Here is a 22857-nt window from a genome sequence, read left to right as displayed (position 1 = left end):
TCCCCTCTACAGTCAACAAGTGACAGTCCAGAGGTCGTGAGCCTCTTGGGGCTGAGGAAAGGCTGCCCTACAGCTCAGCCATCACTGACTGTGCAGAGGAGGGTCTGCAAGAGGCTGGTCTGCTGCCATGACCACTCTGGATGGGATTCAGGGACTCTGGGCTCCCTCCGCCTCCAGCGCTGTATTGGTATTAATAGTGACAACCAAGAGGGGAGCAGAACAGACTGTGCTGCGTAGATGGAACTGAATTGTTTAAAAAGTTTCAAACAAGTTAGGTGTCTTCCTGGACTCTTAAATTAAAGGGCAATTAAGTCACTTTCAGTCTGGAAAGATCTGATGGGCGTTTCCTGCTTTGACACTCTAAAATTTTGCCAGAGTGATTAATGCAATGAAAAATTGTCAACTCTCAAGTCAGGGCTCTCAGCCAACACCCAAAGCATTTATCTAAAGCACATGCTCAGGCTCTTTTGGCCTGTGCACAGGACAAAATGAGGGCGTAGACAAGAGTAACTGGGCATAAAGGACACTGGCACAGCAACACCTGTCCCTTAGTACTGATAATTAATGGGACGGGGAGAAAAACTGCTGGTGCTGCAGGCTTTGTGGAAAGTTGACTCCCCCCCACGGGGGAGAAAAACCTGGCTAAACATCAGCCCCAGCTCATGGCTACTTGTCAGTGTTGGCTTTGTTAGTTATAGGCAATTAATATCTGTGCAGCAGGTGCAGTGCCCCCAGCATGAATGGAGTGCCAGCGAACACTCCCCCGGAACGGCTGCAGCGCTGCTGCGCGCTGGGAGGGCAACCCTCCCGTCGTGCTGGGGCTCCACAACACCCTGGTAACGTTGCCGAGAATAGGCAAGAGCTCCAGGCTTTCCCAGTTACTAGAAATGCCCGCAGTCTCCCTCCCTTTGATTTCCACACTCCTTCCTAACATTTAAAAGCTCAGATCTATTTTGTTTCTTCCGGGATTGCTAACCAAAGCTGACTCCTGAATGAATTCTGTCTCTGCTTCAGTTAGTCATCCCTTCAGGACAGATTTAGTAACTGCTCAGGGAAACCACGTAGAAGCCAACAGTTCACCGTTGGAAGGCAGCACCCACTCACTGTCAACTTCATCTTTTTCCAAGCCAGAAAGCTGAAAGTGCAGCAAGTCAGACAGAATTAGGCAAGTAAGACTCCAGCCTCACCTGTTGTGTAGGAAGGGGGATAAATTGATACGTACCTAGTCCCAAACCTGACCACAGGCTCTGGAAAGTTGCTGCAGTGTTAAATAACGGAGCAGAGATGGCAAGTATCTACAGCAGAGCTCACCCTCCCCATCTGCCAGAGCACCCCTTGGGACAAACACACCTCCTGTGATCGCAGCTCCAGGCTGGCAACGCTCCTCGCTGCGGGAAACCGCCCGGACCTCCACCGCCCCCCACCCGAACTGCCACAGAGCTGGCAGCACGTGGACCTGCCCCTGAACTGAAACAAATCTCTCCTTGAGGTGAAGAATTAGTAACGTTTTAAGGCTAAGGAAGTGCCTGTTCAAAAGTGTCAGACATGTTTATTGCTTGTGTTTATTAAAGCTTGTATGCCCCTCCAGAATTTTGCATAACATAGGTTGACCAGAGGCACATCATGTTAAAACTTGTTCTGATAAGCAATAATACACCAGAGTATTTTAATGCATAAATGAATCACGACACATGCTTTCAGGTAAGGACAGTTTATTTGCCCCTTTGAACAAATAAGGCAAGATGTTTGAGAAAGATCAACAAAATCTCCTGTATCAAACTCAGAGGAATGCAATAAAAGTTACCATTTCATACATATACAAACTAATGACCCAACACTATTATATACAAACAGCCAGATCTTAGAAAATAGCATTTCAAGTCAGCACTTTATGCCAGTGTTGCTAATTTCTTTGTTACAAAAAAGTTAAAGCTACAAACTTCACATTTTTAAGTCTCACATGACTGACATCATCAGTATCTCTGGGTTTTAGAAGCAAAGATATTGGTTTGTCCAGAACACTTTCAGCAATGCAGAGGGACCTAAGGACCACAGAAACGCAGCTTCACAACTAGGCAAGCTTTTTGCTTAAGAACTTTGTCAGAACAGCTTTCCCTTAGAGCACAAGCCTTGGTCTTAGCCTGGAGGTCTCTGAGAAGTGAGGAGGTACTACGCTCCCAGACACTCTACAGAGGGACCAAAAAGGGAATTATTTTCTCTAACAGATTGAAAATCAGAGAAGGAGAAAAGAATTCCACTCCAAGTGCAAGAAACATTATCGAGTCTCAGCCACTGCAAGCATTTAAGAAAGGTTCAAAGACAGTTAAGCCATTGGACCAGTTTTACTTATTTTGGTTCATTTGCTGTATTTTAAGACAACCACATCAGCAGAGTATTTCAAGAGTGCTTACATTCAGTTACAGCAGTCACAGGTTGCATATTCCGTAAATAGACACCACCCTGTGGTGTTTCACCTAGACCTTGGGTTTTCTAATGCCCTCCGATCAGTAGAAAGTTACCTACACAGTGCAGAGGTAAAAATACTCCCAGTAGAATCTGCTTGATCCACACCACATGCCAGCAGAGCACAACTTACCATGTCACATATCCATGTCTACCACAGCAGAAGTGTCAGGCCAGATCCATCCAAGTGACTAATACTAGATCCAACACTTGACCAGATGCAAAGGACGCTCATGAATATTGCTCATAATAAACACGTTTAGGGCAGAACGTATTGCACAGATTTCAGATGAGCACAGTATGAGCCCTGGTGTTCACACAGCACTTCACTAGACCTTATTAGAGAGTCCAGACTAAAGGATTTTAGTCCGTTAACAACAATGTAGCTTTTAATTACCTGGCTTTCTCAATTCAGAACTTTCCCAATACATGAGGCTATCAAATAGCTATTATCCCAGGATGTACTCTTACTTCGGTGTCCTGGATGCACTGCCTACTGCCTTCCTTTAGAGACAAACCAATGCAACCAGATCAGCAGAGGGGCTAAAAATGGCTTGGTTCCTTTCACAGCAATGGAGTATAAAAAAAAAAAAAAAAAAAAAAAAAAGCCTATGAGGTGTGAAATGAACACTTCACCTCTCTAGCAGCATTTGATTCAGGAGACACTGCTATTTAGTTTAATTATCTAGGTGATGTACCAAGGCCGATTTCAGAAGAATGGCATAGAAACTGTTCCCTCTATTAGAGCAAAATAAAAATAAATCGGTAGAAATACTTACTCTGACCAATATTTCATCATATGCTAGATACATCTAAAACTACATACCTCTTCTGTTACATGGGGCAGAGGCATCACTTGGTCTCTGCCTTGCAACTAGACTCTTTGCTTCTGTTTTACTCTCCACTCTACTGGTGTGAGTTAATTGCACCATCCTCACAGTGATTGTACACACTGGGGCGTTTTCATTGAGTTATACTGGGCAGGAATTGCAGGGAAATTTAAAGAAAGCACACAAGAGCATGCAGAGGAACTGGAAGAGAAGAGACTGAATCTCCTCCAGTAGGACATCAGTAACTGTCTTCTCAACCAGATCAACCCCACCTTTGCTCCACCACCATAAACACACATCTTTGTTAATTCAACAAAGTCTTTACCTTCATTTCAATTTTTCTGATGTGCTAAACCTTGCAGAAATGTGAAGGATTGTTTTTATTCAAGCGTCTCTAAAGATGTAAATCTGAAATGAAACCTATAGAATATTTCACAAACTGTGGAGATTTTTAACTCCTCTCAGACACAGCAGAAGTACCTAATTCCTGAGAGAGGTTCACACAACTTCCGCCCAGTCAAATACTGTTTCCTTTTCCCAGCACTCCACCATCAGCAGGGTCTCCCTGAAGGACTTTTCCAAACAAACCGATGAAGGAGAATCAGATCAATTGGCTTTTGGTTTTAAGTCAGTGTGGATTTTAAATTACAGAATCTAATTTCTGATGGAGGCACAACATGCTTTATCTACTTGTATTAATTCATGAAGTACACAAAAAGAGGACAAAACTGAGGTCTTGAAGAAACCACACTTGCTTAAAGCACACAGTGTAAGGCATGGGGCTTATTACAGGCTTCTTAAAAAATGAGATTTAAGTTTCTTTCAAAAGGCTGGAACAAGTTTGTACATGTTCTCACCTGCTCTCTTCAGTGACCTAAAACTTATCAGTACCTTAACACAGTAGAAAGATACAGTTAAACAGCTTGAAATTGAGTCTGTGCATTCACAAACAAAACCAAAAACCACAAAAGATGAAGCCATTAAATACCACAATCCGTATTAACTTAAAATAAAATGGACTACTGAAAGTTCAGTTGAAAAAGAGAATGAGCCAACTTTCATTAGCCTATTTCTATCTGTTCCTTTGATTTAAAACCAACCCCCCCTAAAAACAGTAACAAAACTCCTTCAGAATAATGTTTTAAATATATGTCTAACATTAAAACATATCATCAGGACTTTCCACTTAATGGCATTCCTGAGTTCACAAAGGTGCTATGGAAAAATAAATGAGCAGAAGTATTGCCCTGTATTTTGCTAGCGTATTTCAATAGAAATCAATCTATTCAGTAGTCATAAAAGCAAGGAGCTGATTGTTTGAGGATGGAAGAATATTCTACCAGTGGCTCAGAAGTTCTGCTGCCGCCGCTTCTTGGCTTCAATGGCATCAAGGATCGGCTGCCGCTTCGACTGGTACTTCTGGCGGATTTCTTCAATCTCCTGCTCCATCATGGGGTCCAGGGCTGAGAGCCGCCTCTGCAGTTCATCAACACTCCAAGTCTTCAGCTAGCAGGGAAACAAAAGAAGAACAGACATTAGCATCAGTACAGCCACAATCCAGACACCTACAGCGATTTTGCTGCCCACCTGATGGTCACAATGCATCTTCCAGTAGGAGAAGGTGGAAGAGTTCTGCTCCAGACTGCTGCCCTCAACGAGACTGGCATGAGCCTCAGGATACTGGGCTGCTTTTGCTCATTTTACAGATACATTACATGCTCTGTTTAGTGACAGTGTGAGTGTATAAAACAACCAGTGAAACATATCCCCCATTGAGTTGTTTTTCTAATGCTTCATTTTGCAGGCTTAGAACAGAAATACTGAATTGAGATGGAACAGAAGTGAAGTTCTCTCCCCCTCCCCTTTCCTTGCAACTAAACTTCCTTATGCTAAGTGACGAAAGGAGACAGAAGGGAACAGGAAGAAAAAAAATCATTGACAAAAGTTGCATTTGGAGGAAAAAAAAAAAAAAAGAAGCATGTATGTACAATAAGGCTGAACCTCAAACATGATGAGGAATTCAGACTCTAAGCTAGAAATCCCAGAACACACACAACAGGTTACTTTGGGTCAGCCTCATACTGATATAATATGGAAATACAATTTGTATTTTACTGTACACGTGAAGATGTCAGGCTAGTCTGGACAAGCTTCCCTTCACCCAATTCCCTATCTGCCTGCCCTTTGTTTAATTGGCTCTCTTGTGTGTGCCAGTTTGCTGAGAACTGTCGCAGCTAAGTTTTATCTGTGATTAGAGATGCCAAGTGTGGCCTGGGACTGTCTAGATTGTCCATAGCTACATAATATTATAGTATTATAGCTTGTAGAATAGACAGGATTTCAGGATAATGTTAACAATATGGACACTTGAAGTGCTTCAAATGTTCACCTAAGCACCAGTCCTGTTCCCATCCAAGACCAAGTGACACCCAGAAACACACAGGAGATGCTGTTTTACAGCTGCCACAGAAGGATGGAGGATGGGAATGACTATTTGCACCACCTGCTTTCAATGACCATCTGCTGTGGATATTAAGAACATGCAAAATAATGTGGTTTTTTTGAGCAAAGAAGTGTCAGTTTTTAGACCTTCCAGAAATGTCATAATTGAGTGACTTATCTTCAGTTAAATGCAAATGATGCTACTGTCCTGGTTTAGCTGTTAATTCACCAGCTACTGCGGTTATTCCTCAAGCCATTTCTGAACCAAAACACACAGTGAAACGCTTGCTGCCTATTATAGGGCAACAACTGAATTACCGGTCATTTAATGGCAGTTTTGCACCAGTCCCTAAAAGGTATGTGTAAATATTAAAATACAAAAACATGGATCCTTCTTCCTGAAGTGGAAGAGATACCAGTCCCTAAGCCACAAAGTCATCTGCTAACTGATTTCTCCCACAATGTCTTTTGAAATTCTTTAGCATATTCTGCTAAGAAAGATATTTCCTAGTTGCAGTTACAGGATCACAAATCCACTTGAATAATCTAGGCACACATGAAGCAAAACCTTTCTTTCAAGGGTATACAGTCTTTCGGCCTCTCCAATCAGGCAACTGTTCATTAGAAAGATAAAGCACTTCCTCTGCAAAGATATACATTATTTATATACGTTAATGCAACTTTACCAGACAGCAGTTTAAAGTTGATGCATGGCACCAGTTGCCTTTTCACACTAATTTATTATGGAGCAGGTAATTATTCAACATGCCCCTTCCTCACAGTCTAGGGAACTGAACAGTCAAATAGAAATTCAAAAAATAAGAAAACATTAATTCAAGTACTGAACACATGTACTAAGCAGCTATATCACAGCAAATGGCTGTCAGCTCTCCTAGAGTACCCGGAGCTAGACTACTAAAAGAGAATTTTGGAACAGATCTAAAATACTTTGCTCACGACGTCAGAAATCACCCCAGGATTGCAGTCTTCCATGGATGCCCTTTGAGCCTTCTCCACCATCCTCCCAAAGTTCTGGGTGCTGCTTACAGCCAGAAACAAATTGTCAGAGTTGATGGCCCAGAGGGCAGAGCAGATTTACAGCAATGATCTCTCCAGACCCCAAGAACACAGCAGTAAGAAGAAAAAACCTCCCTTAAACATGATCTGGCATCACTGGACATTCTCTGTGGATACCGACACACAAAGTCTTTCTTCTAATTGTAAGCAACTGCTTGCCAAGGGATGAAATGGCTTTGACAATTCCTGGGGCTGTGTATTTGTCAGGACAGATGGCTAAGGTGCTCAGAGTACAGCTAAGTCTGGAGTGGGCAAAAGCCTACAGATGTGTATTAATAGGAACAGATCAGGAGGTGGGTTACCTGTGCAGACATGTGATGCAGAATGAAGTAGCTGCTTACAGAGACTGATCAGGGGTTAAACAGAACGGGGATGGTGGGAGAAGGAAGTGAGGCGAATCAATGCAGTGCAAAAATCTAAGAGCATAGACACATCCTGTGAGCAATGCTGCGTGTTGATGAAGATGAACTAATTACAGAGATTTCATCTGGAATAATGTCAGCCTGACTGTGAATGCCATGATACTCCTAAAAGAGACAGAGAAGCCAAAGGGCAACCTAGTAAAAGGTCCATAATGTGACTGTTCATCACAGATGAGCTGACGAGAGACTGACACGTGTCCAATTACTAATGAGAGCCAGGAGCCGATGCAGATGCAAAGGACATCTAGCCTGCTCCCACTGGGCTTCAGACCCGTGACAACATGAGCCTAGGACCTGGGCTGGGCTATTACTCAGCTTGCCCTTCCACTTGCACATGCATTTTTAAGAGACATGAAAAAAAAAAACCCAAACCTGCTTAAAACATGATGGCCTCCATTTAACTTTGCTGCACGGCATTTCACTGTAAGCCAATGACACAGACAGACTTCCAACCAGAAATGAAGTTTTTAAACTCTAGCATATCTGTCTCTGCAGTGATAGACTCCTGGGATACTGACATTATTCTCTTAGAGAAATGCCAGAAGCAAAATAAGAAAAGAAGGACAAGGACAGAGCATCTCATGACAGACGGTTACTCAGGGTAAAGCCTCAGTGCTGAACAGCTGCAATTAGAGCTGGTTTCAGCCATGGGCTCAGTCCCATTCCTCTCCTCACTTCTCGGCAATTCTGCCATTGTAAGAAGTCTGTCTTTGTAAAAGCTATCTATTTTTGTCTACACTGATCAAATATCTAAGACAAACTTTTAAAAGAAAGCATCTTATTTCAAAAGTAAAGACATATAAAATCTAAGGTTCTAAGGTTGGTCAAACACATCTGTCAACAGGGAGAGGTGGAAGCACAGTGAAACTGTTCAAGCAAGCTGATATGTGCAGAAAGCTAATTTTTAAAACATTTGATTAACAGCTGTATTGTTATTGAGAATGATCTTAACTCTGTAAAAATGACCAAGTGAAGACAAACTTCAGAGGTGCAAGCATTCACTGGAAAGCCTCTTGCCCACAGCCATGCATGTTGCTCATTGTTCTTCAGGCTGCAGACACCACTGACAGCAATACCTTGTTTTAATATGCTACTGATTTCTACTATATAATTCAGAAGGACATATATAATTACATCCTTCAGAAGGACATAACATATGGCCTTTCCATGCGTATGCAGTAATGATGGACAAATGAGGAACAGATCATTTGATACACAATTTCTTCCTCAAGGAGAAGATTTGTAAGCTATTCATGACATCCCTTCACCAGCATTTCAGATAGACTTGCAGATAACTACTCTGCTGAACAATGTTCACCTCAGCAAACTGCTTCTGAGTTGCCATCCTTTTAAATCAGGATTTTAAAAATAGGGGGAAAAAAATACCACTTGCATTTGTTACTGTCAGGTAAAGTGTCACTGCAACATGATATTCTGCTGAATGTAAATGAATCTAAGCAGCAAAAGGAGAATAAATAAAGGCTCTCTGCAGACATGTTAGACATAGCCACAGGTTCAATATTCAAGGGCACCATGGTCTGAAATTTATACCTATGCAGTTCTGTCTTGAGCAAGAGGCAGTCTAAAAGCCTGCCACAGTATTTTTTAAACAGACCATGCCAGATTTATGTTTCACACAAGATCTACTGTAAAACATAAAGCCTCGAGAATTAGCTCAGCCCCTTCCCCATTCCTAAGAAAATGAAACAAAAAACCCAAACAGTGAAAACTGTTTAAATTAGAAGCCAATAAAAATGATTTACCACAGTTCTCTTGGTATGCAGAGTCGTTACACTGAAGAGCACCTGTAACTGGTTTTCCTACAGCAGGGTCTGTAGCTTGACCAGTTTGGGACCTAACATCCTCCTCTGGTCCCTCATCAGCCCTTCAGCAGCACAAGGTCACCGATGACTCGGACCAGTCTGCACTACCGACATCGATAGCATGTTGTCCAGTAATCTCCGAGTCACCTCAGCTATTCTTATTTGTTCCTCTACCAAACACACTGCCAGGAAAATCCTCTTGTTGCATGAATTAGAAGCATCAAATAGAAACAAGCCGTTTCCCAGAAGCTTTCATACATTTCTGCCCCAACAAAGACTTTTGGCAGAGCACTAACTCACTGGCTGCATAGGAATCAAAAGAAATATCGTGGGCAAGTAAAAAACGTGTTCTTCCTGCAACTTTCTTTTTACTTGCTGACACTGATACTGATCCCTAGATTTAGTACAAAGCCTTTTCTTTGCATCTTTGCAACGTTTCATGCCTATCTGGGCATTGTTTTTAAATACTGTTTTGTAAATCCTGAAGCTTGTGCCAAGCATCCAGGAAGGGGATGCAGTTCTACCCTCATCTTTCAAATGCGCAGATGGACACTGACTTCTGGAACAAAACAGGAATATATATGACATTGGTAAGATGGGGTTATCTTCCTCATGGCAAAATTATTTGAATATTTTGCAGAAGGATGATATTTTCAAGTCTTGATACTACAGCAAATCCTACAACTAAAATTAGGAAGATGTTCTCTGCTTCCTAAGGCTTCTAGTCATACCCCTCTACCATAATTTCTGCGAGTTTGAACACTTGCCTTCCACATGCTCAGAGAGTCTTTCTGCCTTTCACCCAAATATTCCAGGTGGCATTTACTGTTCAACACAACTTGATGTCAAACTTTAAAGTTTTAAATAGCCTTTAGAAAAACTGGCTTTAGCAATTATCACTTCATAAGGGGCAGTGGGAGTTTGAAGACTAAAATACAGAAGTAATAAAATTCCAGCTTCCCACGCTACACAGGGAAACAAATTCTTAGTGGAAAAGATATGAGCTAGATGAGAACTAAAGAAAAAACAAATTAATTGTCTATTTAGCATAGCTTTTATTGTCCTATCTTCCTTTTCTGCCTAGTTTCACACTTCAATTTAACAGTTCTTGACTTCATGCCCAGTGATCAAAGCCCCCCAAAGAAACTCAAAGACATCCTGAATCCTATTAGCGGGGAGCAAAACTCTGCATTTACTTGTGTGTATTTAGACTGGCAAAATCCAAACATGGCTTGAGAAGGGTTGTTATCCAAACCGAGTTATTTAAGCCACGCTAAACATTAAACACCAAATAGGAATTTGCTGACAGAGATAATGAAAAAATATTACCACTGTAATATAGGAGCAATAGGCTACTTCACAGAAACCAACTCAACCAGACTGGGACTACAATTGCACAGAAGCACACCTGAGCTCTCACAGGAGGCTACCGACGATCACACGCGACACCGCAAGTGGCAACGTACCAGAGATAAGTATAAAATAATTCCTACAAATAGTCTATTAAGTGTGCAGATCTCCTTTGGGAAGGGAGGCTCTTCACGGAAGAGACTAATTAAACTTCTGCTTCACTTGACCTTGGCTATCAGCACTGCTATCAAGATGTTTCCCTCCTGATAAAACCAAGGGCACTCTCGCAATTCTTCTCCAGGATCCTGCAGATCAGTTTGATGCGTATCCACCTCAACTTTAGAACTTTCCTTCTATCACCTCCTCAAGCAGGGGTTTATTTTTGGGAGGCGATCATCCATTGGATGCCACTTGCTGTGACTATTTGTAGCAACCACCTCGGAGTGTAATTCAGCCTGCAGCATGAGAGAGTGCATGGGTGCTACAGAAGACCACGAGCTAGGGAGAGGTGTCAAATCTCAAGGATTCATGAATGTGAGCTCTGACAAGTGTAAGAACCGAGATTATTCTGGAATTAGCCTTCTGTAACTTGAAAGACTGGTTAAACATGGTATCAATTAAATGCTCGTATCAAATATACTCTGAGGGAACAGATTACTGAATAGTAGTATGCACTTTTTTTAAACCAGCAAAAAAAGCATTCAATTTCTCTGGCCAAAATTAAATGTAGAGGGCGATTTCTCATGCTAAGCAGTGCTCCAGACTTTAGGTCTTGAAAGTGGTGATATAAATTGGTGTTGGAATAGCATGCCATTTTTTTCCTTAGCATTTTTCCTGAAATGCTGGCTCAATACCATTTGGCATAATTTCAATCACTGATCTAAAAATTAAGTGCCTTGTTCTCATTTATGTTTCTAGCATAAGGAGGTCTCAATGTAATGTATGAGCAGGCATTAACTATTTATTCGCTGTAAGCTGTCCACTGCAAGGGGCATGAAAATCTAAGCACCTACAGGCACTTACCACCCACTTTTCATCATGACTGTCAGGTCCCTACAACTTCACAAATCTGTCAAGCAGCCACGCTACAGAGGGGCTACACTAAATCAGACCAAACTCCAGTGCCTACACAAACATTAATTATCTTGATTTTTTCCCCCCTTTTAGCATTAGCATGTCAATGAAGTTTCGCACTGTTATGAAAGCAGTGAATGAAATGCACTCACTGTGGGATTTCATGCAAGATTAAAAATACAGATATTAATCTTTCAAAGGATTTGAAAAATAAGTCTCAGCAGCACAAGCTTCTGCTTTTAATGCATCTTAATTATTTAGGCAATGTGCTAGCAAAACACATCATGAGCTGCAGTATCAAGCACAAGTCAAAACAGCACTGCAGCTAGAACTTTGCAATGAAAATGAACAGGATCTGTGATCAGTGCACATCTGGAGACAGTTGTTCCAGGCCACCACATCCAGACAGCAGATGACTTCAACGAAGAAGTAACACTCAACTTTCAACTAGATCAGCATATGCTATAGAGGCCAAGTCAACTTAAGTCAGCACAAGTCAAGCAGCTCTAACAGTTAAATGAGTATAATCAGAACATGGGTTTTTGTGAAGACAAGACAGACACTAACACAACACACTCAGCAACTGATCTCCAGGCAAACTGGAAAAAAGTATTTTAATAAAGAGTTGTATCAGAGGAGCCCCAGGCCTTCTCAGATGACACGTTTAGGCTAACTTTACCTTACTTTTACAAATGTGGAGTTTTATGGCTACTGAAAGTGAAACATCTTACTGCTAATAAAGATCCTAGTTATTTTAAATCACAGAACCATCTAGGTTGGAAAAGACCTTGAAGGTCATCTAGTCCAACCATTAACCTAACACCAACTGTTCTCAACTACACAATATCCCTGAGCACTACGCAGCTCTGCCTTTTTAATTAAAATCAAGGTGTATGATGCCAAGCCATTACATCTGTATTGTTCCTACAGAATTAGCAGAAGGTGATGGGTGCCATCCTCCTTCCTGCCCTGCTCACTGCAGACCACATTGTGAAGACCACGTCCAAACTGGAAACTTCTCTTTGTCTTGCATCTGCAGTAGGAACTACAAGACCGCTCTTTTCAGCTTAGCAAGGCTTCTCTTAAACTGCCACACGCTGGGAAGCTGCCTCTCCACTCAAGGCACCTGCTGCTCACAGCATCAGTACCACTTCGCTGATGCAGCAGCAGGAGCTGAGACCACTGCTCTTCTCTAGCAAGAACTGCCATAGTTTTATTACTCAACTGTTTCTTATTTCAGGCTATATTTACATTCCAAAAGTTTGATTCTGTTGGTTTAGCAAAGACTGTCCTCAAGCATGCTTTCAGTAGCTAATTCCTGTGACTGCTATGGAAGACACACACGTGTTAGACACACAACTGCTCCTTCACCAGCTAAGAGTCATCTTTGCTTTGGTTTCTCACCCTCCCCACAGTTTGCAAGTTTTCCCCCATTTCTCAAAAGTCTGTAAGAGCCAGGGGGAAGAGCTTTGCTGTTGGCAAGATGTCAGAAAATTCCCAATACAGAAACTAATTTCAGAGGATTCTAGCAAACATCCAGTTCTCCCCGGCTACTCAGACATAACTACGCAGCGATTAAGCAGAGCGGTTACCCACAGAGCAGAGAAGATTGCACAACTGTGGGAACACCATAGCCTGAATCAATAATGCTGGCATCCCTAAGTTGTTCTTAGCCAAGAATTGCACTTTATTCATCCTTACTGTAATCCTTAAAAGGCTCAAGAAAGTTTTGGTGTTACAGCCAGAACAAGCATACCGTTGTTACCCTCAGCATTATACAGAATTTATATTAAGGAAGAAAACCCATCCAAAGCTCCACTCATTGATGTAAGTGGTCATAAAAAAAAATTTTTTTTGAAGAGAGCAATGCATTTTAATCTTCTGAGCCTCGAGATTAAATTTCCTTTTTTAGCCTTAGTATCATTTATGAGTATGAATAATATTAACTTTCAAAATCATCCCAAGTACAGTACACAATCCAAACAAAGGAAATGACAAACTGTGTCAGCGGTGTTGTGCGGCACTGAACTTCAAGAAGTCCAAACCTTAAAATCCTTTAGGGACTTAGAAAGTGGCTGACTAATCCTGTAATCACAAAAACAAGTAATCTCACCGGTTTTTGTTTTGTTTGGTGTTTTTTTTTTCAGTAACTGAATTAGAAATCAAGCCAAAAGGTCAGCCTTTCTGGACAAGAAAAAAAAAAAAAACCACCAAGCAAATAAATAGAGCATCACTTGCTTATAAAAAACACTTGCTTGCCAGAGATTTGATTAAGGAAGAAAACAGCAGAGGGGTTTTTTTTCCTTCTCTAAGTGATTACGGTTTAATTTTCTTAAGTAAGAGTACCAAAATACCCCTGGACATGCTAAAATAAATCATGTCATTGGGCTTTGAAGATCTGACTAGCTGAACAACTCAGCTGTAAAGCACATAGCTGACTGACATGGGGGTTATTGGTTTGGGGGGTTTTGTTGTTGTTGTTGTTGTTGTTTTTTGTTTGTTTGAAGAAAAGCAATCTGTCAGAAAATGGTGATTCCTTTAAACCAAATAAAATTCTCTACAAATCTGAGAGGTTTAACTAAGTTCTGCTAGGAAGGGTATGTGGGTCTGTAATGGAGCTGGGGTAAGTAGGCATTATCGATAGTTTTAAACAACTTTGGCCTATCTTAACAATAAAGAGTATTAACCTTTAGTCAACAAATGTTTTTAACTTGAATTTTCATCTCCCAGTTTATTTCTGACTCCAGGAGAGCTGCTGAAGGGGATTTGTTTCCAGGAAGACCACACCAGTTCCTTACGTCGTGTACCTTAAAGTGAGGCTTGTCATGAAATCCCAGTCTGACACTTCTCTGCCTTCCCTCCCTCACTAAGGGAAAGGAAGCAACAGCCACAAAGAAGACGATGAGAGAGAGAGTAAAAAACTTTCTGAGGAAAGACTGACCTACAGAGACTTCCAGGACATTTTGAAAAATTAATAGCTTCACAACCATGGGAGAGACTGTTGTCTTTAAAACCAGGGGCATATGTTTAATATCTCAGAGACAAATATTTTTTTGGAACAGCCCCCTGATGAACCATCTCCATAAAATCCATGTCACATGAACCTGCACGCCTCACCATACAAGGTTTTCCCAGGTGTTCACTATTACTTGGGCATCTATTTATAATGATCCTGCATGATGGCAAGTCACAAAACAAGAAGGAATTAAGCACTCCATTTCTGAGTAACATTCCTTTCAGACTATCAGTCACTATGTATTAAGTTAATCTGTCTCCCTCTTTCTTGAAAGTCAAAGCTTGGGTTCTGAAGCTATCTGGTCACTGAGGTTACTGAAATAAGAGCTAAAGCAAACCTCCCAGGATACCCTGGATGTTGGAAGCAGTCACAGCCAACTGCAAAGTGTTACCTTCTCTACATTAGCAAGACCTCAAACATGCCTCACACATGATGAAACTTCCCCCAAGAAGTCTCCTGGTGAGCTAAGCAGGGAGACACCCAGCAATTACATACACCAAGTAACACTGACAATAAGCAACATCTAGATTTGTTCTGGGGTTTTACAGTAATACAAGAAGAGAGTGCACAAAGGCAAATGCACCAGGTCTAGAAGTCAGAGCTGAGAATCCACAGTACATCATTTCAGACACTTGTCTAGATGAGACCCTGTCCATTAGAAAATTTTCACAGAGGCTTGATAGAGCCTATCCCCAAGCTTGTCCCCTATGGTCCAGAGACTCCATCCTCCAAGAGGCAATCCAGAGCAGCTCCTGATGCAGAGTCCCCAAAAGGAGCCCTTTTTGCTACAGATTAGAAAAACCTAGATAAGCTTGTCTTTTTAAGCTACATTACCCTTAACAAACATTTGTCCTGACAGATGAGTAGCAAGAAGATTTTAGAAGCATTTCAAATAGATCTCATCTGAGCAGCAGTGTTCGTTCTACAAGGGAGATGCTGTGCCAAGAACACACCCAGCCTTGAAAATAGATCCTAACGCATAACATGGCTCAGACAGGTTTTCTAAAAAATTCAGTATACTCAAGAGAATTTTCCAACATCACACTTTTAATTATTAATTCCTCTTCCCTTTCTCCCAAAGCATGTCACAGCCTAACCTTAAACATACTGCAGTAGTGGGATAAATCCCATGATCAAAGACACTGGATGAAGTTCTGTGAGTCCATCCACAAAACTTCTAGTCAATGTCTCAGCTGATTAAATGCTACAGTAGGAAAAAGCAGCCTCCAAGATAGTCCCAGGATGTTGAATTTACAAGTCTGAATACTCTCATATAAAGTTGATTTCAGGTTACATTATTTCAGTCTCCATTAAGGGCTATGACCTAAGCAATTCAACACAAACAGCAGCAACTCATTTTACTTCCCACTCACCGCAAGTTTCATTTAAAAGCCTTATGTCACAGAAGGCCTGCTATATACAAAAATATAGCAAAAATGAAATTTTGACAGCAAGTTGTGGCAGTAAGTGCTTTGCAATCAATGTCAGTATGCACCAAAGTGAAAGCAGGTGGTGAACAATGACCCTGTTACCAAATGGAAGACAGCAGAAATCTTCCAAAGGAGATCTAAGAGTCAAGCCACTAAACAACCTTTTCCAATTTCAAATATTGCTAACAAATTTTAAAACCAAAAGTGGTATCTTCTGGGTAGGGTTTTTTTGTTGTTGCTGTTACAAAGGGAATTTAGACAGGTTTATAAAATCTATGTACATCGAGCTTGCCGTAATCACACTGGTGGATTGAAGCAGCCATGATGAGGTTTGCAATAACGTTCAGAGTGTCTTCCTCATGCAAATGTTACAGAATATTCAAGATCACTTAACAAACAATAAAAGAAACAAACAAGCTGTTCCTGGGCTTATTTTCAAAGTGACTGTATGTTTGATTACACAGTGACTAAATGAACCAGTTTTCCTTAATAAAGATCTCACGTTAAAAGTATTTGCTGGGAAGAACATACTAAATATGCTGAAAGGTAATGCTTAAAAGAAACACAAACAATTAGCAGAGCTTGAAAAATTCGTGGCAGATGGCTGAAAGAAAAAAAAAAGAAATCCATTTAAGAGACATCAATGTTATAAATCAAGGCAGGTGACATTTAAAACCAATGAATAAAACATCACAAAAACCTGTCTTGTTTTATAAATCATACTTCACAGTGGAAATTACATCTAGGTACTGCACTTCAAGACCTCCCTCAATTAGCAGGAGATACCACTGAGGTACTATTTCAGTTTTGTAAATTAATAGTTGTCTACTTTGGACTGCATCTGTTTGCAGAAAAAAATATTCTCTTTATTCAAGTCTGGTTTTTTTCCCCCCCTAAAAATACAGTCTTAATGCTCTCCCACTGAAAGAAACCTTTTTTTAGATTCAGCACAGCACAGCACAAACAACTCTTTCAAGTTTACCTGTTTCCCAATGAGGAATCAACCCTAGTTCTATAGGACCTGGACAGAGATATCTATCAGCCATCCCAGATCTGGCTTTCTCTCTCAAACTGATGAATGCCCTAGCAAATAAGTTCACTTTACAATCAAAGAAAGACTACTGGAAGAAATCAGTGCCTGAGAAGTAATTTTTATTCCAGTCACCACTGGGAAAAAGGGGAGTTCATGATAGATGAAGGGAAGAAACCTTTGGACAGGGAAATCCCTGAAGATTCTCTCAATGTGTTTGGTTTAGTCTTGGAAAAGTGTTATTGAAAAAAGCTCTATTTTAACCAAACTTTTTTCTTCTACACAAAACTATATATTCAAACAAATTTTTTGGTCAGTCTTCATTCATCACACCAGGGTGAGAGTAATTTGTTCTCTTAGAAAAGAAAGAATGTATTGCAAGTTTCACGGTAATTCAATACGAGTCTCAAGATTATTTGATTCTCAAATAATCCCATTTAAATAACCTGCAAATGCACACTAATAAAGCTGGTTTTGCTCCTGTCCAAGCAGATAGACTTCCTGGAGTCTTAGTAAACAGCTGGGATTATTCACTTGAGTAATTTGGATGGAAGAAAGGAAGAACAGAAAGATTAGTGTAGAGGCCTGCATCTGACACCTTTACCAAGCTCCTTAAGAGACAGAAATAAAAAGAAGATAAAGCTCAGGGGATCACAGTAGAGTCAGCAAACATTATAAAGTCATAAACTATAGAGTCACACAACAGCAGCTTATACATATAATGCAAATACTTTTCTTCTAGCATCAACCGTATCGATGTATCCTCAGCATCCCTTCTTCCTACTGCTAGAAAAGACCCAAAGACCAGTTCCAACAAAATAAGAACAAATTATCTAGCCTGCCATCATTTTCAAAGCCTGCAACTGCACGGAAAATACTCCCCAAGTTTTTAATCGACTTTAGAAGGACAAAAGGTAGCAAAGCTATAAAGCATCAATATTAGATTGCTAATAAATGCTATCCAAATGAATGTTTGGAGAAACCAAAGACATTGAATGTTCCAGGTACTGGTAGACAACAAGCTGTTCACAAGACAAATGACACCTTCACAGACAGAATACAGTAAATTAGAGACTCTGGTCATTGTAAAGCAGAATGCGTTTACTGTTATTGATAAGCAATAAATCACCTGCCCTCTAACAGTTCCTCCCTATAAATCACTTCCAATGAAAGAAACAGATGGTTCCAGTATGCAGCCATTCCTTACCACAGTCCTGAGTTGGGAGAAGAAATATACTGTGCTGAGTGATACCCATTTTTAACTGTAGTCATTCTGTAGTGGTGCAGGAGAAGCAGCAGGGCAATGCAAGAGATAATCTTGTGCACTGTGAGACCCCAGCTGCAAGGTTTGCAGATTCACACCAGGGCTGAGCAGATGCAGAGCTGCAGCACGCATCAGGCACCGCACATCAGGCACCGCACCTCCCCAGGCTGGGCTCCAGCGAGTGGCTTTCCTACCACCTGGAGCACACCCGAGAGGCATAACCAGGCTCGGATCTGCAGGCAGCGTCAGGCAGGTGTCTATCATCAGACTCCAAAATACAGTATGATCCTCATGCAATTTGACTTGCTTTGAAAGAATCAAGCTTTTATAAACTTCTCAGTAAAAACTCTAATATCTTGCTATCATACCAATAACCTAATTTGTCTCACTAGACGGAAAAGGATTCGCATTAATGATTTCACTGCAAACCAGAAGATATTTGTCCAACTGAACAAGCTGAAGACACCATCAGACTAACACACTTTCCTTCTCTTCTGGTAAAGATACCAGAAGGTTTTGCTTTTTTATTTTAAAAATCTTTGTTTCCAGTGTAATGTTTCAAACTACTAAGTAAAAGCACAAAAATGAGGATCTTAATAAAAACCAGTGTATCCCAGATGAGAGCAGCATAATGAAACATCGTCTCATTAAACAGAAAATTGTATTTTTTCTTTACTACTTCAAGAAAAAGAATTATACCTCCATTCAGGTAAGAGGAAGGCTCTTTCATTTATGTTATACTTATAAAAAAGAAAGATCTAAGCAGTAGCTGTTAAAAGCTCTGGCTAGAAGCTGCACACAGACACAGATAAAAAGTATTATGGTTTCCTATTAAGTAAGTATAAATGGACATAGAGTTATTCAAAGTTATTTAAAGGATGGTGCAGATAATTCAAGATAATCTTGCCGTGCAGATAAGTCAAGAATTCCAGAAGATGGGAATATACATTTAGAAACTGGACTTTATTAAAGTTTAAGTGTTTTCTTGATGCTTTTGTTTACAGCTTGTCAGGCTATTGCTTTGTCTCTTACCTGAACAAACTGCAATCACAAGTGTGCAATGTGTGTCGATTGCTCATTCTATCTCACTGGATTGATGAACCACCCAACTCCTACAGATTCCTGCTCCACAGAGCCCCTGGCAGGACTTGTGTAAGGAAGAAGAGCACTGTCTGCAGAAAGAGCTTCTAAATAAAACCACAGTAATGTGTCTACAGACACTTTTGAGCCAAAGATGTCTCACTTCAAAATTAGTGAATTTTAAGGAGCACAATCCATCGAGAAGTCAGGTATCAACAGCAAGCTGTGGCCCAAGCACTCTGGAGCAACAGGCTAATGACTGGTTACTGGAAAGAGATCTGCAGTGGTGGGATCAAACCCAGCCCTTCCTCCAACTCCTGTAACTCAGCAAGGCCGCTTCTCTGCCCATCTCTGCCTAGCAGGTGGTGAGGTGGAGACACAAACCGTTGCTTGTACATGAGGGCTGTGACTTGCAGCCCTGACAAAAGTGGCAGCTGATCAGCACCTGCATTCTTCCCCTCAATTAAAGGCAATTAACACCTCCTGCTGATCCTTCCTCCTTTTGCCCTGCAAAAATTTCAGAAGCAGTTCTACTGCTTGCAGACTAGTCTTCCCCAGTAGTAGAGAAACAGATGACACTGTGCACTGAAAGTGATAAAAGTCTGTTTTGGAACTGCGGGAAATCACACCAATCTTTCCTGCCCAAAGAATTTCCCATCGGCAGCCAACAAGACACTTCTCAAAGTGAGCTAAAGACAAGCTAGTACAGAGAACAGCACTCACAGCATGGAAATGCAAGACCTGAAACCTGAAGCATGGCGAACCTGTGAACAAAGGCTATGACAAGAGCCATCTTCTGCAGTCCTTCCACGGGAAGCTGCTATCTGTATTCCTTCTACTTCTGCAAACTTTGACACTCCCAAGGATATACGTTAATTTTATTTCTGTAAGGAAAAAAGTTCTGCTCCAAAGTTTGTCTGCTTCAATGAGAAAACATGTGAAGGCAGACCCTCTTCAGTAAGCCAAGGAGTGAGAAGACCCAAACTACTGGCTGTTAACTGTAGGAAGATGAAAGGTCTGATCGACCAAGGCTTAGCAGATGCAAAGAAGTCAAAGTCTTCCCAAAGGCAGCTGCATACTACTGAGGAGAGACATAAACGTCGTTTCTGAATGCCAACTTCCTTCCCAGAGCTGTGGTAGCAGGACAGAGACTGCCAGTGGAGAAAACAACTGCTGATGGTTGCAGTTCTCCACTGAGGTCCTGGAGGTGAATGGCAATGCTTTCCCTCAAAAGTGGCGTTCTTCCAGTGAACCACAGATCCTAACGGCAGTTAAACACAACATAAAAGTGTCTGTATCAATTAAGCTCTTGACAGGCTACCTTACACTGGCAGAAATGGTCAGCAAATACACAGATGCTGGAATCAAAAAAAGCCTTGGTGTGAAAGGCTGCAACTCCTTGCGTAAAGCCTGCTGAATGACTTGATGTCCTGCAGTACTCTTGCTCTAGTGTCTGTTCAAAGCTCAGGTCCTATCTGACTCCACATCCAAAACAATACACTAGGATACTTAATTAGCACAGACTCAGTGTTTAAAGAAAAAAAATATGAATTCAACTTACAGCAAAACCTAAATTCAACACTACAGGTATTAAAAAAGAAACAGTAGCTGCATCATGATGGCAAAATTCAAGATTGACAGGGGCTCTACTGCCACTTAATTTCACCAGTGAAACCACACCCCTGAAATAAAACTTAAAATGTTTCTGTATTGTCATAGCTACCATAACCTATGAATGGCTGGAACCTGCTGATTTGCTGACAAAATAGGCTTTCATTAAAATGACTGGTGATATTGTTACTGATTTTATTATCAACTGAAATTAAATTGTGTTTGATTTTAATATAAGTATAGAATTAAGGGATATTTTAGTAAAAATCATTTTACATTTATTGCATTTTGAATCTAGCAACCGACTGCTACTCTAAAATCCCCTGTACAGCCCCGTACCAAGGCCGAAGGGATTGGTCATAACTGTTTAGTAGGAACGGTTAGAACCTAGGTAACAAAACATGAGGTGATTTGTAAACTGATTTATAATACATGTATAGGACTAGAAGAATGCAAGTAGTTGTCAAGGTCCAGGATTAATGGGAACTGAGGGAAATAACCCTAACAGCTTGCAGGTACCTGCCAAGAAAACTGTGTCCTTAAGCAAAAGGTAATTCCGGCAGGGGGAGATCGTGACCCCCGACTCATGGACCACCTACTCACATTACACCCCAGACCCATTTCTAGACATTTCTAACCTCTACTGCACAGAATTGGAAATAGGAGGAGAATATGTTAATGATTTATTGGAAGTTGTATGCTTATGTATGAAGACTTAATGAATATGTATGAGTAAGTTCTATATAAGGTGTATGATTCTGGTGCCTGGCACGTGTTGTTGGTGAGAGCACTCCCCTACACGTCCAGCCGTCAATAAAGAAGTGTCTGCTTATCTGCATCAAATTGGAGTCGATAAGTTATTTTATCCTGGATTTCGGTGACAATATAATACACAACACCCGTGACGGGATGATCCACAAATATGTGCTACCATAGGTTTGGCAAAACTGAATGCCTTTCAAGCAGGACCAGAATAAATTAAAAAAAAAAAAAATCCCACTTTACTCATAAGTGATATTGGAACAGTGACCTACTCAGAGCAGTTAAAAGGCTTTTTAAAAGGGAATATGCAAAGGGTTTGTTGTGTCTAAGGGCAGGAAACACTGCACAATTAATTTTGCCGTATGTTACAGTACTATTGAAAGATAAAAGTGAAAAATGTATGACAAATCTTCTGGCATTATTAATTTAAGTCTGTGCAACATGACTGAATGTTAGAATGTTAGAATGACTAACATTCATTGGCAAAATTAAATTCAACTACAAAAATTTTGAGATCTGATTACGGCAATCAGGAATTCTACTTACATTGCAGCCTGCCCATTAACAATCTAACCCTGCAGCATTTTTGTTATATTCTTCCTAAAAGCAAGAATTTTTGCCCATAATTAGTATTTTTCTCCCCCATGTTAAATACATCATAATGTTCTTGAAAACTTTTTCTGTAATCAAGCAGGGCTTAAATCTTCCGAGATCCTTGTTCAAACATGAGCGGGGATGAACATTAACACCACTGGGCATTGACTAATCTGTTAATAGTAACTTCTACCTCAGAAATCCAAGGCTGGAAATACACTGCTGGAAATACACTGGGTTTATGCCATCTCTGCCCACAACCAGGACATAGCCAGGGCATCACGTTTGCTGAGGAGGAATGGAGTTCATCACCTTTGAGAACAGGATCTCTGGGTTTTCAGCTCTCTAGTGGATGGGGCTGACTCAATCTAACCCTCATCTAACATGACATTGCCATTGTGATATAAATAGGGTCTTATTTGCCTGCTTCAGAGGAACAATGTTAGTTGAGAAAAGGTCAAATGGGTTTGCCACAGGGGAAAAGAGCAAAAATCTTTTGTAATTTAATATTCTCCCCCTTTTGTTTTTTCCTGGAAGACAGGAGACTCCAGGTGCTAGTCACATAGGAGGGAGAGGAATACAGAAGAGG

At 40.8% G+C, this 22857-nt stretch overlaps 1 protein-coding gene across 1 annotated transcript in view; it reads right to left on the bottom strand.

Moving 5' to 3' along the window:
* Positions 1-3051: 3051 nt before the first annotated feature.
* The window catches only part of STK4 (serine/threonine kinase 4), a 44470-nt gene continuing 24664 nt past the window's right edge, over positions 3052-22857 (bottom strand). The window contains exon 12 of the mRNA XM_026862335.1: positions 3052-4799. Coding sequence (XP_026718136.1) covers positions 4641-4799 — 159 coding nt within the window. The 3' untranslated portion in view covers positions 3052-4640. The remainder of the gene's footprint in view (positions 4800-22857) is intronic.

This window comes from Athene cunicularia (genome assembly GCF_003259725.1).
Source record: "Athene cunicularia isolate RWA chromosome 20 unlocalized genomic scaffold, athCun1 chr20_part1, whole genome shotgun sequence".
NCBI classification, from domain to species: Eukaryota; Metazoa; Chordata; class Aves; order Strigiformes; family Strigidae; genus Athene; species Athene cunicularia.
The sequence above is the reverse complement of the archived record's forward strand: the minus strand, read 5'-3'. Positions and strand labels throughout refer to the sequence as shown.